General features: G+C 36.8%; 2 protein-coding genes and 2 long non-coding RNA genes across 4 annotated transcripts in view; 3 read left to right on the top strand and 1 right to left on the bottom strand.

Annotated features, from left to right (window-relative positions):
• Positions 1-17,985, bottom strand: part of LOC130990970 (early nodulin-like protein 17) — a 58,012-nt gene that overhangs the window by 24,469 nt on the left and 15,558 nt on the right. The gene's annotated exons all lie outside the window — the stretch shown is intronic.
• On the top strand, positions 2,944-5,332 carry LOC130989611 (uncharacterized). The gene is made up of 2 exons (XR_009090701.1): positions 2,944-4,836; positions 4,930-5,332. It is a non-coding gene; the product is annotated as an uncharacterized LOC130989611 (long non-coding RNA).
• LOC130989610 (uncharacterized) lies at positions 9,315-11,703 on the top strand. The gene is made up of 2 exons (XR_009090700.1): positions 9,315-11,207; positions 11,301-11,703. It is a non-coding gene; the product is annotated as an uncharacterized LOC130989610 (long non-coding RNA).
• On the top strand, positions 15,404-16,445 carry LOC130989609 (early nodulin-like protein 19). The gene is made up of 2 exons (XM_057913625.1): positions 15,404-15,612; positions 15,786-16,445. Exons 1-2 carry the CDS (start codon positions 15,435-15,437, stop codon positions 16,127-16,129), a joined length of 522 nt encoding a protein of 173 aa, XP_057769608.1. The 5' UTR covers positions 15,404-15,434; the 3' UTR covers positions 16,130-16,445.

Raw genomic sequence — 17,985 nt, 5'->3', positions numbered from 1 at the left:
GGTGTTTTGTTGTGAGGAGAGAAGGAATATTTTAAAAAAAAAGATAGAGAGAGGGAGATTATATAAAGGTGTGTGTGGTGATTGAAGAGAGAGAGAGATAAAAAAAAAGTGTGTGTGCGTGGGTTTTGTTGTGAGGAGAGAAGGAATATTTTAAAAAAAAGATAGAGAGAGGGAGATTATATAAAGTGTGTGTGTGGTGATTGAAGAGAGAGAGAGATAAAAAAAAGTGTGTGTGCGTGTGTTTTGTTGTGAGGAGAGAAGGAATATTTTAAAAAAAAGATAGAGAGAGGGAGATTATATAAAGTGTGTGGTGTGGTGATTGAAGAGAGAGAGAGATAAAAAAAAAGTGTGTGTGCGTGTGTTTTGTTGTGAGGAGAGAGAAAGATTAAAAAGTTTGTGTGAGTGTTGGTTTTGATAAAAGAGAGAGAGAGAACCGAAAAAAAAAAAAAAAAAAGAGAGAAAGAGATGTCGGTAGAGAGAGAGATAAAGAGGCGTGAATTTGGGGAAGAAAAGGGGAGGATTTTGGGCCGATTTTTGGGCTTGTTTTTATTTTAATCGGGCCTTGCTTATTTATTTGAGATGGGCTAAGTGTTAATAAATTAAAAAGCCCAGCTGCATTGATTAATTGGGTCCTTATTATCTTCTATTGGGCTAAGGATTATTAACGGATTGGGCCTTACTCATTCTAATTAATTGGACTATTGTATTATATTAGCTGGGCCTCGTTTGATTTATTTATTTAACCCAATAAGAATTATTATTTTAGGCTTCTTTATTAATCCTAATTATTTTAATTAGTGATTAATATTAAAATTTACTAATTATTTTAAGGGTGATGATGGGCTCACTTATTGGGCTTCATGATTTTATTATCTTGGGCCTCATTTTTTGGGCTCTAGAATTTAATTGATGTTGGGCCTAATTTTATTAATGCACTGGGCTTCGAATTTGTTCTTTTGGGCTCGAATTAAATTCCTTTTGGGCCTTGATTATTTTATTTTAATTGGGTCTTCATAATTATTCTATTAAGTTTAATTAGAGAAAATTTTAAGACTTACTAATTATTAATTAGTAAGTGAATTAGATTATTTTAAGATGAGTAGATTATTAAAGATTAATAATCCGACCTCATAAGACGAGATTTAATTCCTTAAATAGGATTAGCATCCCATAATTTAATTAAAGGAATATGAGTCATGCATAATCATTTCACGCATCCTCATTTATTGAGATTTTTCAAGAATTAGAATCTTATTTTATTTTCTCGGATTAAAGGTCAAGCACCAGAGTTAGAGCTAAACCGTGAGTCTGCTATTCAGGTAGGCTTTCTATGTATAAACTAAAATTATATATTAGAATTGTTAAGACTTTATGCTTATGAATTTAAATGATATTGTCAATGCCTAAATGCTTTATGTTTTATTATTAATTGCCTATCTGATGTTAATCGAATTCGGATTCTGGATGGGACCGCAAATCCCTTCGGAATTAGTGTACACCTTGTGATCGTGAGTCATCTAGCGGGTTGGCCGATCATAGTGTCCGTAGAGGGAGGCCTCCCTCTCGGCACGAGTTACTGATATGGTAATTAATGATATAAAATACCTGCGCGGGTTATTGATGAAAGAAATGATATTATGTTTGGTAAATACGAGTCTTTAAAGGAAAACCCTCGTATCTTACTACTGTTGAAAGGCTTGACAATAAAATATTATGCATGTATGTAAATTTCGGCAAGTGTCCACTAAGTACTCCTGTACTTAGCCCTGCATGTATTTATAAATGTGCAGGTTGAGCAGTGATCGAGGATGTAGTGTTGTCACGACCGGCCTTAATTAAGGATAATTAATCCGGGAAAACCATGACTGGGGAAGGGAAATTAAGAAGCGGGTTTAGAAAGGGGTGCATAAAAGAATACTCAAAGAGTTTGAATATGCGTGAAATATTCCTTAAAAAGGAAAAATGCATAGTTCGCATAAAAGGGGTACTCAAAGAACTTGAATACGCGTTATATTCCTTAAAAGGAAAAATGCATCGTTAGGGGCTTGAGTAAAACTTTATCAGAGTTTGCAACGGAAGGCGTAACTGAAATAATCAGTGTTTACAGCGGAAGCATAACTGAGATACATGTATGAAGACATGTATCCTTTCTGAGCCTACTTTAAGTTCGACAAAAGCTCTACTCAGCAACAACACTTCATCGCCCATCACAGCTCAACCTGCACAAACATAAACATCGAAGGGCTAAGTACAAAAGTACTTAGTGGGCAGTTGCCAAGCATATAACATAACATCAACAACAAAACACAATATCGCATAAGAGGCATGAGTTTCTTTCATATCCTTTGCTCATTAAACATTTCCAAATTCATAAATAGCATAAGGGCATTCTTCATCATCAATCTTCATTAACAAACATCAACACGCATCGTGTCGTGGAGAAGGCCTTCCCCAACGAACACGGGCATCGCACCGTGAGAGGGGGCCTCCCTCAGCGGTCACGGCATCGTACTATTGAGGGAGGCCTCCCCCAATAGACGCTGTAACACTGGCATACTGGCATACTGGCATCGCGCCGCGAGAGAGGCCTCTCTCAGCGGACACGGGCATCGCGCCGTGAGGAAGGCCCTCCTCAGCGGACACGGCATCGTACTGTTGAGGGAGGCCTCCCCCAACAGACGCAAGCATCAAACATAAGCATAAACTTATCAGCGTAAAGCATTCAAGCGTAAATAAGCGTAATCATTTAATGTGCATCATAATAAAGCTTAACTCATTTAAGCGTAATAAAGCATACCATACTTGAAGATCCAATTTGCATTTTAAAGCATAACACTTGCATAGCATTTTATTTACGCGTAAGAAATTGCCCACCTGATAGCAAGGTTTTGCTAAGGTATTTTGACTCCTTGAGTAGTTCTTACTCTCGCGCTTGACCTTAATCACGAGAATATAAAATAAGACATTGCTTCGAGGAAAATTCTCAATTAATGAGAAAGCATAATTTAACTGTGCATGAATCTTGTATGCATGAACTAATATTTTTGAACGATATTTGGGGCATCCTACTATTTATCCTCGTTAATAGATTTAACTAACTTCCGTCCAACGCGGTCGAATAGAGCTGTGATTCTTCATTTCCCATCGAAATATTCTAATTGTAAAATAGATCTCGCATTGGTACTCGATCGAAAATAAAGAACTAATTCGGCTTTAATCGAGGTGTGATCTCGTAAAAATTATCGGGCTTTTCAAAATTTAATAATTAATTGAAAACATTTCACTTGAGTTAAGAACACCAACAATATTCTTACTCGTCTTTCTTTAATAATTGGATTTATAATTAAAACCAATTAAATACTTTTATTGCAAGTAAAAATGCAATTTCATGTCATGCTTAGCATATAATAAGTAATTTACTTAAAATATGCACATAATAATAATACAATATTATTATTATGTAAATCATCCTTTGAGAAAAATAATTAATTAAACTAATTAAATAGTCTAATTAATAAGTATCCATTTTTCTTTGAACTGCAGCCCAGTTAAATAATAAGGTAGTCCATTTCTTTAAAAAAAACATAAGTCCAATGTTTCAATTTAAATCAGGGCCCAAAGACTTTAATAAAATCGTCCCAAAGACTTTAATAAAATCGGCTCATAGCCAAAGTCCAATACCATTTAAACACAAGCCCAATATTTTAAAAGATAAAGGCCCAATTAAAATAAATGAAGAGTCCCAAATTCCATTTAAAAATCGGCCCATCACTTATTAAAAATCGGCCCAAGACTCGGCCCAAAATAAAGAAATAACCCGGCCCAATGTAATGGCCCAACAAAATATAAATGAGATTAGAATAATAGCCCATCGTAAAATAAGCATCAGCCCAATCTTTAAAATAATTCAAGCCCAATAGAAATAATGTGAATGTCCATTTAAATAAAGACTGGCCCAATTCGAATTTATTTGTGAAAGCCCAATCGATTAAATTGGAAGCTCAATTCCTTTAGAATAAAACAAACCCAAGCTCAAATAATTCAGCCCAAATAATATAGATAAAGGCCCAATTCGAATTTAGATGTGAAGCCCAAGACATTAAAATTCAAGCCCGAAAATTAAAAGGGAAAAGCCCAAGCAAAAGAAATAAAATTAAGCCCATTCTAAAAAATCAGAGGCCCAACAATATAAATAAAAACCGGCCCAACAACTTAACTCATTCACTCATTCCTTCTACATTTTCGGCCCAATAGCCAAAGCCCAACAATCCAGGCCCAAAACCCAAACCCTATTACCTTTCTCCTCTCTCTCTTAATCACACGCGCACACACACATTCAGAGACACACACAAAACAAACACACGCACACAGCAAGGCACCCCCCCTCGCCCTCTTCTCTCCTCCGGCGGTAGGCGTCGCCGGCCACGCCGCCGCCCCGACAACCCTCTCTCCTTTACCTCAATCACGGCCGCCCACCTCCTTCACTCCACCGAACCCAGCGGAAACATTATACAGTCACCGCGCCCTTCTCCGTGAAGAGCCGACGATCGGCCCCTCTCCCTCGCTCCATCTTCTTCTCCATCGTTTCCCTACAACATAAGTCAGCGGCCGCAGCAGCAAAACCGACCACCGCCTCTCCCTCAAACAGACGCCCACCTCTCTTCTCTCTTCCTCTCTCAAGATCTATTCGTCTCTCTCTCTCTCTCGAAGTCACCGCCGTCGGAGCTCGCCGGAGTTGAGATCGCCGCCTGGAGCTGCTGCTGTTCGCCGGGAGTTGAGGTCGCCGCCTGCTCGTCTAGCCGTCTCTCATGGAGCCGCCGTCGCCATGGACAGCAGGTAAGCCTTAGCTTCTTCTCCCTTCATTTGTTCTCTTTTTCTCCTTTTCCTTTTTTTTTTTTTTTTATAATCTAATCTCTTCCTCTTTGGCAGATCGGAAGCCACCCGCCGCCGCGTCGCCGGAAAAAGATAAGTTCTCTTCCCTCTGTTCTTTTCTTCCCTTTCATTTCCTTCCCTTTTTAGATTAAAAACCGAAATTTTCCTCTCATTTCCCTCCTTGGCAGATCGACAACCACCACGGCTTCGCCGCCGTCCGTCGACCGCCGGCAGCCACCGAGCTGTCTCACTCCCTCCCCTGACTCGGACACACAAGAACAGGAGACTCATCCCCCCCAAATTCCAGTTTACACATAGAAGCAATTAGAGTTTCAATTCTGTTCATTTTTCGTTTTTCTTCTACAACAATTGATTGTACATGTAAAAGCTAGAAAACATATAGTAAATACATGTGTGTGCATATGTATGTATTGCTGTACTTTGATATAGTGTTTGGTGACTTACTGCTGAATTTGTTTCTGCGGTGGAGTAAATTAATTGGAGTAGGACAATTTGTTGCAGGAACTCTGCAGAAATGGTGAGGATGTAAAATGAAATTTTGGGAAAAATTAATGGTGGTTTAAAACTAATTACTCACCTTCCTTCCTGCTGAATTCGACAACTTGGACATCAGTGAAGGAAACTTGAATTTTTGAACTTGGAAATTGGATGAGCCGTGAGTGAAGAGTGAGGAAATGGTGAAGGTGATAATGGTGGTGGGTGGCTGAGGGAGCAAAGATTAGTGGGGAAAAATGTAGTGGAGAAAAACAAAAGTTAGGTTAGTGGGAAAAAATGTAGTGGAGAAAAAAAACAAAAGTTGGTGGTGTTACTTCATGGTTTGAAAAATGGTGCAGGCATAGGGTATGGTGGAATGATCACCTATTTTTTTTTTACTATGCAGATTTTATTTTGATTTTGTGTCAATACTTTAGTGAGTGGTATTAAGTGGCCACGTAGAGTCCACAACCTTTGTGGTATACTAGACGATTTTCCCCAAGCTGAGAACTAGACTGTAGTCTGTGAACTGTAAATAAATACTGGCTTCGATTTTAAATCATCGCATTTCTGTATCTGCTTGATATCTTTTTCCTTGCCTGCTAACTTGATAAACTATAATATAACTTAAATTAAATCCGTAGATTTAATCTGCGTTGCAGTCGGAATAATTCCTCGACTTCTAGTAAATAATAGAAATAATATTTCTATCGCATATAAATTAATAACTTGACTTTGCTAAGTCAGTTATTAAACTGAATAATAAATTATTGAATGACTCAATAATCCTCGTCGCGTTTTTCTCATACTTTATAAAAGTATAAAGCTAAAATAATAACTCCGTTTCTGAAAAAAAAAAATCAGGACCATAAACTGGATTCATTTATAAAAATTGCATTTACTAGTTTTAATCATAATTAAAAGAGCGGGCTACTACATACTACCCCTCTTAACAAAAATTTCGTCCCGAAATTTGCATATCTCTGCTAAAACAGTTCGGGGTATTTTTCCTTCATCTTGTTTTCAAGCTCCCACGTAGCTTTTCTTGTCTGCGGTGTCTCCATAAGATTTTCACTGATGTGATTGAGGCTGATTTCACAAGTGTCCGCGTATTGCTGGCAAGGGGGTGTGGGTGTTCCCAATTGCTGAACCTTGTTGTCTGTTGGGGCATTGCGTGGAGTAGTGACCCTTTTGACCACAATTGTAACAACCGTTAGTCCCAGCTCGACAAACACTCCTATGCATTTTACCGCAATTTGGGCAAGGTGAAATTCCTCTCTGACCTTGGCTATCCCCAGTTGGCTCGAGGTTAGTCTGTGCCTCGTACCTTGGTTGAATAAACTGTTCGGCCTGTTCATTTTCTTGCCATACTCGCTTATTAATCGGATTGATATTGTCTTCATTGTTGTCCCACTTGCGCTTCCCTTTGAGAGTATGCGAGGCTGCCGGTAAGTCGTTTGGCATCGAGATAAACGGTGGGGCTGACTTGTCTGACGGCATTGCAGCTTCAATGTCAAGTGCCCTGTTCAGAGACTCCGTGTATGAGAGTCCTCTGTGGCTTGCTAAAGTCATCTTAATTTCGTGTCGCAGACCGACACAAAATTTCTCTGCCATCTTCTCATCTGTGTCTACTTGTTGTGGAGCAAACCTAGACAGGTTGCAGAATTCCTTGTCGTATTCAACCACCGATTTCTTTCCTTGCTTTAACTCGTAGAACTCAGCTTCTTTCTTCTTCCTATAGCTTTTCGGAATATATTTATCATATAATCCTGTCTTAAAATCTTCCCAAGTATAACTTGCCCATTGTTCTGGTGTCAGAATTTTTCGACGTGCTTCCCACCAGAAGTCAGCTGATCCTGTTAGTTGGAAAGAGACGCAAGATAGGCGCTCCTCATCATTACAACGTAGAAAGTTGAAAATGTGTTCCATTGCACGCACCCAAATCTCAGCTTCAGCCGGTTCACTCGTTCCGTCAAACGTAGGTGGGTTTTGCCTTAAAAAGAGTTCTTCGACTCTCCTAGTCGGAGGCGGAGGGGATGGGTTATGTCCTCGAGCATCTTGTGGTTCTTCGGGTACAGCGTTACGGTTTCTGCGATTGTTATTGTTTCTCACAGGGCGTCCTCTCTTAGGCGGCATTCTGGTATCAAATATGTGCCAATTAGTACACTCTAGCATAATCTAATACAAACCTCAAAAGAATTCTTGTACAGGTTAACTTATTCTAACTTGTAAACAAGTCATAACTCCAATGACAACATTGATGTAGTAAGCTTTAAGGGTCCTTAGCATCTCATTTCCATGAGTCATATCAATTCTTAAGCATATAATATATCATCATCTAAACTGGATACTTAGGTATAAGTCATGGAGATTTATAGCGGCTATAAAATCACGAGCTTAAAAATTATTCTATACGCATCACTTATCTTGCTTCTTTCACTATAGCCACCAAAAGATACAGTCGAAGTTCTTCTACGTTTGCTTCTATGTTCTGTCGTAGTGGTGATCTCATAACTTAATAGCTCTATGTTCATAGGGATTTATTCCATAAGCATACTTAATCGCACTTGCGTAAATCATTTCATTCAATAACAACATAACAAAGCTATTGACAGTTACTCACTTTGTTATTACGATAGTTCTCACTTTTTGTAAACATTAACTCAAAACTTGGAATAGCTTACCATTCTGCTTCGTTGAGTGTGATGCGATGAAGTGCTGAGCTTTGTCGATTGAAATCTAGACACTTTAGTGATCCATTCTAAGTTTGGCTTAAATAAACTCTTAGGCTCAGAGCAAACGAACTGCTCTGATACCACTCTGTCACGACCGGCCTTAATTAAGGATAATTAATCCGGGAAAACCATGACTGGGGAAGGGAAATTAAGAAGCGGGTTTAGAAAGGGGTGCATAAAAGAATACTCAAAGAGTTTGAATATGCGTGAAATATTCCTTAAAAAGGAAAAATGCATAGTTCGCATAAAAGGGGTACTCAAAGAACTTGAATACGCGTTATATTCCTTAAAAGGAAAAATGCATCGTTAGGGGCTTGAGTAAAACTTTATCAGAGTTTGCAACGGAAGGCGTAACTGAAATAATCAGTGTTTACAGCGGAAGCATAACTGAGATACATGTATGAAGACATGTATCCTTTCTGAGCCTACTTTAAGTTCGACAAAAGCTCTACTCAGCAACAACACTTCATCGCCCATCACAGCTCAACCTGCACAAACATAAACATCGAAGGGCTAAGTACAAAAGTACTTAGTGGGCAGTTGCCAAGCATATAACATAACATCAACAACAAAACACAATATCGCATAAGAGGCATGAGTTTCTTTCATATCCTTTGCTCATTAAACATTTCCAAATTCATAAATAGCATAAGGGCATTCTTCATCATCAATCTTCATTAACAAACATCAACACGCATCGTGTCGTGGAGAAGGCCTTCCCCAACGAACACGGGCATCGCACCGTGAGAGGGGGCCTCCCTCAGCGGTCACGGCATCGTACTATTGAGGGAGGCCTCCCCCAATAGACGCTGTAACACTGGCATACTGGCATACTGGCATCGCGCCGCGAGAGAGGCCTCTCTCAGCGGACACGGGCATCGCGCCGTGAGGAAGGCCCTCCTCAGCGGACACGGCATCGTACTGTTGAGGGAGGCCTCCCCCAACAGACGCAAGCATCAAACATAAGCATAAACTTATCAGCGTAAAGCATTCAAGCGTAAATAAGCGTAATCATTTAATGTGCATCATAATAAAGCTTAACTCATTTAAGCGTAATAAAGCATACCATACTTGAAGATCCAATTTGCATTTTAAAGCATAACACTTGCATAGCATTTTATTTACGCGTAAGAAATTGCCCACCTGATAGCAAGGTTTTGCTAAGGTATTTTGACTCCTTGAGTAGTTCTTACTCTCGCGCTTGACCTTAATCACGAGAATATAAAATAAGACATTGCTTCGAGGAAAATTCTCAATTAATGAGAAAGCATAATTTAACTGTGCATGAATCTTGTATGCATGAACTAATATTTTTGAACGATATTTGGGGCATCCTACTATTTATCCTCGTTAATAGATTTAACTAACTTCCGTCCAACGCGGTCGAATAGAGCTGTGATTCTTCATTTCCCATCGAAATATTCTAATTGTAAAATAGATCTCGCATTGGTACTCGATCGAAAATAAAGAACTAATTCGGCTTTAATCGAGGTGTGATCTCGTAAAAATTATCGGGCTTTTCAAAATTTAATAATTAATTGAAAACATTTCACTTGAGTTAAGAACACCAACAATATTCTTACTCGTCTTTCTTTAATAATTGGATTTATAATTAAAACCAATTAAATACTTTTATTGCAAGTAAAAATGCAATTTCATGTCATGCTTAGCATATAATAAGTAATTTACTTAAAATATGCACATAATAATAATACAATATTATTATTATGTAAATCATCCTTTGAGAAAAATAATTAATTAAACTAATTAAATAGTCTAATTAATAAGTATCCATTTTTCTTTGAACTGCAGCCCAGTTAAATAATAAGGTAGTCCATTTCTTTAAAAAAAACATAAGTCCAATGTTTCAATTTAAATCAGGGCCCAAAGACTTTAATAAAATCGTCCCAAAGACTTTAATAAAATCGGCTCATAGCCAAAGTCCAATACCATTTAAACACAAGCCCAATATTTTAAAAGATAAAGGCCCAATTAAAATAAATGAAGAGTCCCAAATTCCATTTAAAAATCGGCCCATCACTTATTAAAAATCGGCCCAAGACTCGGCCCAAAATAAAGAAATAACCCGGCCCAATGTAATGGCCCAACAAAATATAAATGAGATTAGAATAATAGCCCATCGTAAAATAAGCATCAGCCCAATCTTTAAAATAATTCAAGCCCAATAGAAATAATGTGAATGTCCATTTAAATAAAGACTGGCCCAATTCGAATTTATTTGTGAAAGCCCAATCGATTAAATTGGAAGCTCAATTCCTTTAGAATAAAACAAACCCAAGCTCAAATAATTCAGCCCAAATAATATAGATAAAGGCCCAATTCGAATTTAGATGTGAAGCCCAAGACATTAAAATTCAAGCCCGAAAATTAAAAGGGAAAAGCCCAAGCAAAAGAAATAAAATTAAGCCCATTCTAAAAAATCAGAGGCCCAACAATATAAATAAAAACCGGCCCAACAACTTAACTCATTCACTCATTCCTTCTACATTTTCGGCCCAATAGCCAAAGCCCAACAATCCAGGCCCAAAACCCAAACCCTATTACCTTTCTCCTCTCTCTCTTAATCACACGCGCACACACACATTCAGAGACACACACAAAACAAACACACGCACACAGCAAGGCACCCCCCCTCGCCCTCTTCTCTCCTCCGGCGGTAGGCGTCGCCGGCCACGCCGCCGCCCCGACAACCCTCTCTCCTTTACCTCAATCACGGCCGCCCACCTCCTTCACTCCACCGAACCCAGCGGAAACATTATACAGTCACCGCGCCCTTCTCCGTGAAGAGCCGACGATCGGCCCCTCTCCCTCGCTCCATCTTCTTCTCCATCGTTTCCCTACAACATAAGTCAGCGGCCGCAGCAGCAAAACCGACCACCGCCTCTCCCTCAAACAGACGCCCACCTCTCTTCTCTCTTCCTCTCTCAAGATCTATTCGTCTCTCTCTCTCTCTCGAAGTCACCGCCGTCGGAGCTCGCCGGAGTTGAGATCGCCGCCTGGAGCTGCTGCTGTTCGCCGGGAGTTGAGGTCGCCGCCTGCTCGTCTAGCCGTCTCTCATGGAGCCGCCGTCGCCATGGACAGCAGGTAAGCCTTAGCTTCTTCTCCCTTCATTTGTTCTCTTTTTCTCCTTTTCCTTTTTTTTTTTTTTTTATAATCTAATCTCTTCCTCTTTGGCAGATCGGAAGCCACCCGCCGCCGCGTCGCCGGAAAAAGATAAGTTCTCTTCCCTCTGTTCTTTTCTTCCCTTTCATTTCCTTCCCTTTTTAGATTAAAAACCGAAATTTTCCTCTCATTTCCCTCCTTGGCAGATCGACAACCACCACGGCTTCGCCGCCGTCCGTCGACCGCCGGCAGCCACCGAGCTGTCTCACTCCCTCCCCTGACTCGGACACACAAGAACAGGAGACTCATCCCCCCCAAATTCCAGTTTACACATAGAAGCAATTAGAGTTTCAATTCTGTTCATTTTTCGTTTTTCTTCTACAACAATTGATTGTACATGTAAAAGCTAGAAAACATATAGTAAATACATGTGTGTGCATATGTATGTATTGCTGTACTTTGATATAGTGTTTGGTGACTTACTGCTGAATTTGTTTCTGCGGTGGAGTAAATTAATTGGAGTAGGACAATTTGTTGCAGGAACTCTGCAGAAATGGTGAGGATGTAAAATGAAATTTTGGGAAAAATTAATGGTGGTTTAAAACTAATTACTCACCTTCCTTCCTGCTGAATTCGACAACTTGGACATCAGTGAAGGAAACTTGAATTTTTGAACTTGGAAATTGGATGAGCCGTGAGTGAAGAGTGAGGAAATGGTGAAGGTGATAATGGTGGTGGGTGGCTGAGGGAGCAAAGATTAGTGGGGAAAAATGTAGTGGAGAAAAACAAAAGTTAGGTTAGTGGGAAAAAATGTAGTGGAGAAAAAAAACAAAAGTTGGTGGTGTTACTTCATGGTTTGAAAAATGGTGCAGGCATAGGGTATGGTGGAATGATCACCTATTTTTTTTTTACTATGCAGATTTTATTTTGATTTTGTGTCAATACTTTAGTGAGTGGTATTAAGTGGCCACGTAGAGTCCACAACCTTTGTGGTATACTAGACGATTTTCCCCAAGCTGAGAACTAGACTGTAGTCTGTGAACTGTAAATAAATACTGGCTTCGATTTTAAATCATCGCATTTCTGTATCTGCTTGATATCTTTTTCCTTGCCTGCTAACTTGATAAACTATAATATAACTTAAATTAAATCCGTAGATTTAATCTGCGTTGCAGTCGGAATAATTCCTCGACTTCTAGTAAATAATAGAAATAATATTTCTATCGCATATAAATTAATAACTTGACTTTGCTAAGTCAGTTATTAAACTGAATAATAAATTATTGAATGACTCAATAATCCTCGTCGCGTTTTTCTCATACTTTATAAAAGTATAAAGCTAAAATAATAACTCCGTTTCTGAAAAAAAAAAATCAGGACCATAAACTGGATTCATTTATAAAAATTGCATTTACTAGTTTTAATCATAATTAAAAGAGCGGGCTACTACAAGTGTGCAAGCGGAGCTTCTGTCAATCTAGGACGAGTACCTCAGAGTAGAGTATATGTCTTCATACATATACTCAAATTATTATTCCGCTGCAAACACTGATTTTACTAAGACATTATGTTATCTGTCAAAACAATATGTACTATTTAATAATGTACTCAAACTCGTTGAGTACCCCTTTGAATAATATTATGTACGGTCCCCTTGTGGCCTTCATTGATTTCTAGATATTTCGATTGATTTCTTTATACAAGTCAAATCATCAAGAAACCGAATATGCCCCTTTCTAAATCCCGCTCCTAAATTCCCTCCCTTAGTCGCGGTTTTCCAGAATTTGCTATCCTTAGCAAGTGCGGTCGTGACATTAAAGCATCAAATAATAATGTTCAAATGATTGACACATAAAAGTCAAATATAGTATTTCAGGGTCCAGACGTTATAATGCTGAAAAGTTTGGCGTTTAAAAGTCAAATATCGTCTTTCGAGTTCTTGATGATCAACTGGTCTTACAGAGTTGAGATGAGATGATGCTTAGATGACAGATGAGATCTTAAATTAATTCTTATCCGTCAATATAGAAAAATTATACTCCCTCTGACCCACTTCAATTGGCACACTTGCCTTTTTTGTTTGTCCAATTTCAATTGGCACTTTCCTAAAATAGTATGTGGTCCCTACTTTCTCTACTCACATAAAATAAGTGGACCCTACCTACTTTACACTCTTAACTCTTTATTCTTAATCTCCGTGCCCAACTCAAAAGTGCCTATTGAAGTGGGACGAAGGGAGTACAAAATTTATATAAAATGGTACTTCCTCCGTCCCACGAATCTTGATGCATTTGTTTTCGGCACGAGAATTAAGGAGTTGTAGGTAATAAAGTAGAAAAATGATAATTAAGTATAATTAAGAACCCTTATTTTTTAGCTAATTGTTACTATATTTAGAAATGCATCAAGATTCATGGGACGGATGGAGTATTTTCATTATTATAGCAAAAGGTTAATATTTAATTGACAAATATTGTTGAGATTAATATAATGTAAACAATCTATTACATCAAATTAAATTAATTAAAAAATAATTATATTATAAAAATTAATACTATAAAATTTAAATCATAATTTAAAGTCCCATAAAAAATTCGACGGTTATACATTAGTTGAATATGTTTATGGTTAACGGAGGAAGTAACAATCTTTGTTCTTGTAAACTTTTTGTGATCCCACATACCACAATTTTCTATATGATCTTGCTTTAATTTTATGTTATATGTTCTGCATATTTGTTGACATACATACAACCAAAGGAAAAGCACTACTATTAAACCCCTTAAATATGCATAACCGCAAGCATTTAATTTATTAAATATTATGATAGTGTGTTGTACTACATTTAAATTTCAATACCTTAATTTCGCGTAATACATTCAACACCAATATTTATATATAACCGACAAAACCTTCATTACGTAGCGAAAATAAAGGGAGGTATATATCTCCCCTTGCTTTGGGATACCCTAAAAAAAATCTTGCTTTTAGCCTGTAAAATGCTATCAATTTTATTTGAGGGGCATCTACTTTTTTATTTTTATGGTAATAGAAAATATTTTTAAAGATTGTACGACTATATATGAACTCAAACACGAGACTTTTAATTTTAGACATTAAACACTATCACTAGATCAACATATACACACAAAACGTTAAATTTTCATATATAATTGATAAGATATATATGATTATGTATTTTTATCTTTATTATTAAGATATCTTCAATCTCACTAAATTAATAGGATATGAATCAAGCAAAATTAACTCAAATAATAAACATTATCAGATACATTGTGATATTCCAAAATTTCAATTAATTTTAATAAATAATTAATTAATCATTGTGATATTCCAAAATTTCAATTAATTTTAATAAATAATTAATTAATCAATGTTTTTTTTTTTTTATGTATTTAGACTAACCCCAAAAGTAACGTCTCATGTTATTCTTAATTTCTTATATTATGATATTTTATTTTATTTCCTTTACATTCAATGCAGTGCAATTTGTTCGGTAATGCTTATGCAGATACTAGTTAAATGCACAGACAAAATAAAATTCGAAATACGAATTATAAAAACATATACTCCATCTGTTCCCGTGAAGGTGCACCTTGATGCGCTTCTTTTGGACACGAGAATTAATGAGTTAGTGTTTAGTGAAAAAGTGAATAAAAAAAAGTAAAATAAAATAGAGAATGAATGAAAAAGTAACTTTAATTTATCAAAAAGAGAAAACGACTGATCAACTTCGTTGGAACGACCCGAAAATTAATACGACTCAACTTCGTTTGGATGGAGGGAATAATAGATTCACCACACTCATATAAATCAACAATATTTTTTCTTAAAGGGTAGAAAATAATATAGGGGAAATTTTATCTTGTATCATTAAGAAACTGTTATAATCAATTGACCAAAAATCAAAGAATGTAACATTATTGAAAAAAAAGAAGAAAGATTAAACGTTATAGTAACATTTTATGGTATTCTTTTTTTCAATAAAATAAAAATCATGTAGTTTGGAAGGGAATATTAAGGTACAACACAAATTGCATGCATGTTGTAGGATTTGACTGTACAACTGTAATAAATCAGACCAATATTAAACGGTAAAAAAAAATCATCCCAAATGTGCCTTTCCTATTATATAGGGCTATATAGCTTCAACATAAACACTCTCATCACACATCTATAAATCAAGAAATGCATGATCACGGCGGCGGCATTCGGTGTTTCCCCGCGGCGGCGGTGTTGGCGGCCGCGATGCTAACATGCGCGGCCGGCGATCTCATCAAGGTCGGCGACAAGGCCGGCTGGACGCCCGACGTGAACTACACTCATTGGGCCGCTCATCGCCACTTCTTCGTCGGAGACTGGCTCTGTAACTCTCTCTCTCTCTCTAGATCTCTTTATCTCTCTTATTAATTTGTTTAGATCATAATGGTTTGACCTATTGGTTGAAGAGTAAGCGTCTTATTATCTCAGCTGCGCTTCTCTTGATCTCTTAATTTCTCTCTCTTATTAGTTTTCTAAATTAAGAAGAAAATGGTGCAGATTTTGTGTTTGATAAGCGGTACTACAACGTGTTGGAGGTGAAGAAAGCAAATTACGAGCGGTGCGACGACGGCGAGTTCATGAAGAACGTAACGAGGGGAGGGAGAGACGTCTACAATCTGACGGAGGCCAGATCTTACTATTTTCTGAGCAGCGGTGGCTACTGTTTCCATGGGATGAAGCTCTCTATCCATGTCCGCAGATCTCCGCCTCCGCCTCCGCCGTCGCCCTCGCCGGATGTCAAATCCGCCAAGGGCGGCGCGTCGCCGGAGAGCGGTCGTGACCGGGCCGCCGCCTTGTTTATGGCCGTACTAATTTCTATTTTCATCTTGAGACTCTTGTGAGTTTGATTCGGCTACTTTGTTTTGATATTTCAATCTCGTATTTTACTACTAAGGCTAAGACAGTAGTAGGGTTTTGATATGAATTAGAGTATTGTGTGTGTGCGTGGTTGAACCACAAAATGCATTTGCGGAGAAAAAGGGGATATATGTTGACGAATTGAGTTTGCACTAATTTGTTTGGTTATGTTTTTTAAGTTGTTTGTATTTGGAATTATTTTCGGCGAAATTACAAGAGTTGTGGTCTGAAAAGTGGGAAGTCATTATTTTATTATGTAATCTCGTATATTCACATCCGATGAATACGCTTCTACTCCAACCAAGAGGTTTTTTTCTTTTTTTTTTTGGATGAAATGAGATTCAATGTATGACACTTTATGTCTCATTTTCAATTTTATTTAATTTCTTATATATATTTTTATTCAATTCCAACTTTATATGCTTTAGTTTAATTTTGTGATTATTAACTAGGGTTTATTCCATCAATTTAGGGTATATAATTATTTTTTATCATTTAATTTCACTTTTATTAGCTAATAATAGGTTGATAAATCTAAAGTCATGATATATACTTTTTTTAAAAATTATTTCTTTGAAATAAAAATTAAAAATGGGTCTTAGCAAATAAAATCATGAATTATTTTAAAATTGTAATTTTGGCGTTACTTTTGAAATGTGACAAATTAAATTTTCATCTTTTACTTTTTATAATTTTGTTCCCCCCAATTATTTTCAAATGAGAATCGTTCGAACCAAATTACTGTGAATAGACATAAGAATGCATGTTAAAATTGTCAAGAAGAAAGTCGTAACAAAAAACATTGCAAAAATTATTTGTCCTTGACAGCACTGTGACGATCGGAAAAAATAGAGGGATAAAATTACAAAAATTAAAAAGATGGTGATTTAATTCGGCAAACTTCAAAAATCACGTTAGAATTATAATTTCAAAATAATTCGTGATTTTATTTGTTAAAATCCCTGTAACAAAAGGCTAAATCAAAATATATGCCACATATATCAACATGCAATTACAAGATAATCCTTTTTCAAGAAGAAATTACGAGTTTGCCTCAAAGAAAGAAAAAAAGAAAATTATGAGATAATGTTATATAGAGCTTAGTCATTTCAATCACGTATATGCATAGTGTTTTCATTTCCTTTTTTCATTGGTTTTCTTAATTAGCTAAAAGTACAATTGGTTTGTAACTTGTGATATATCATGATTGTCAAATGCCTAGTCAGTCCAGTGAAGCCCATTATTTTTGGTAGGCCGTGATACTTTAGATCAGCCTAAAATTTCGACTGGATCTTGTCTTGATCTATTTCGACCCATTTTTAGGGCTAGGTTGTCGTTTTAAATTGGGTTAATTATCAAGTAATGTATGAACTCATATAATCGAATTTTAAAAATGTTTCAGTAATAATTTCAATTTTTTTGTCGATGAGACCTAGCTCAAATGATAAAATTGAGACTCCCAAAGACTCTCCTTTATGAGATGTCTTGAGTTCAATCTAGGGGTATCAAAATACCGAAAAATTGGTATACTACACTTATCGTATAAAAAAAATATCAAAAATACCAAAATTTCGGTATACTGTAAATTTCGATACGGCGGCATGGTACCATACCGAAAAATTTCGGTACGATAACGGTACCAATTAATTTCCTCATACCGCGGTATACCGATATATATCGATATCGTGATAGATACCGCTTATTTTGGTATATACCAATATTTCGGTGTATATTGCGATACTGATATATATTGAATACCGATATACTGTATCAATTGACATAAATTATATATTTGTATATATAATTAGAGATAAATTATACTCCCTCCGTCCATGATTTA

This window comes from Salvia miltiorrhiza, chromosome 6 (assembly GCF_028751815.1).
Source record: "Salvia miltiorrhiza cultivar Shanhuang (shh) chromosome 6, IMPLAD_Smil_shh, whole genome shotgun sequence".
Lineage (NCBI taxonomy): Eukaryota > Viridiplantae > Streptophyta > Magnoliopsida > Lamiales > Lamiaceae > Salvia > Salvia miltiorrhiza.
This window is presented reverse-complemented; position numbering and strand designations above follow the sequence as displayed.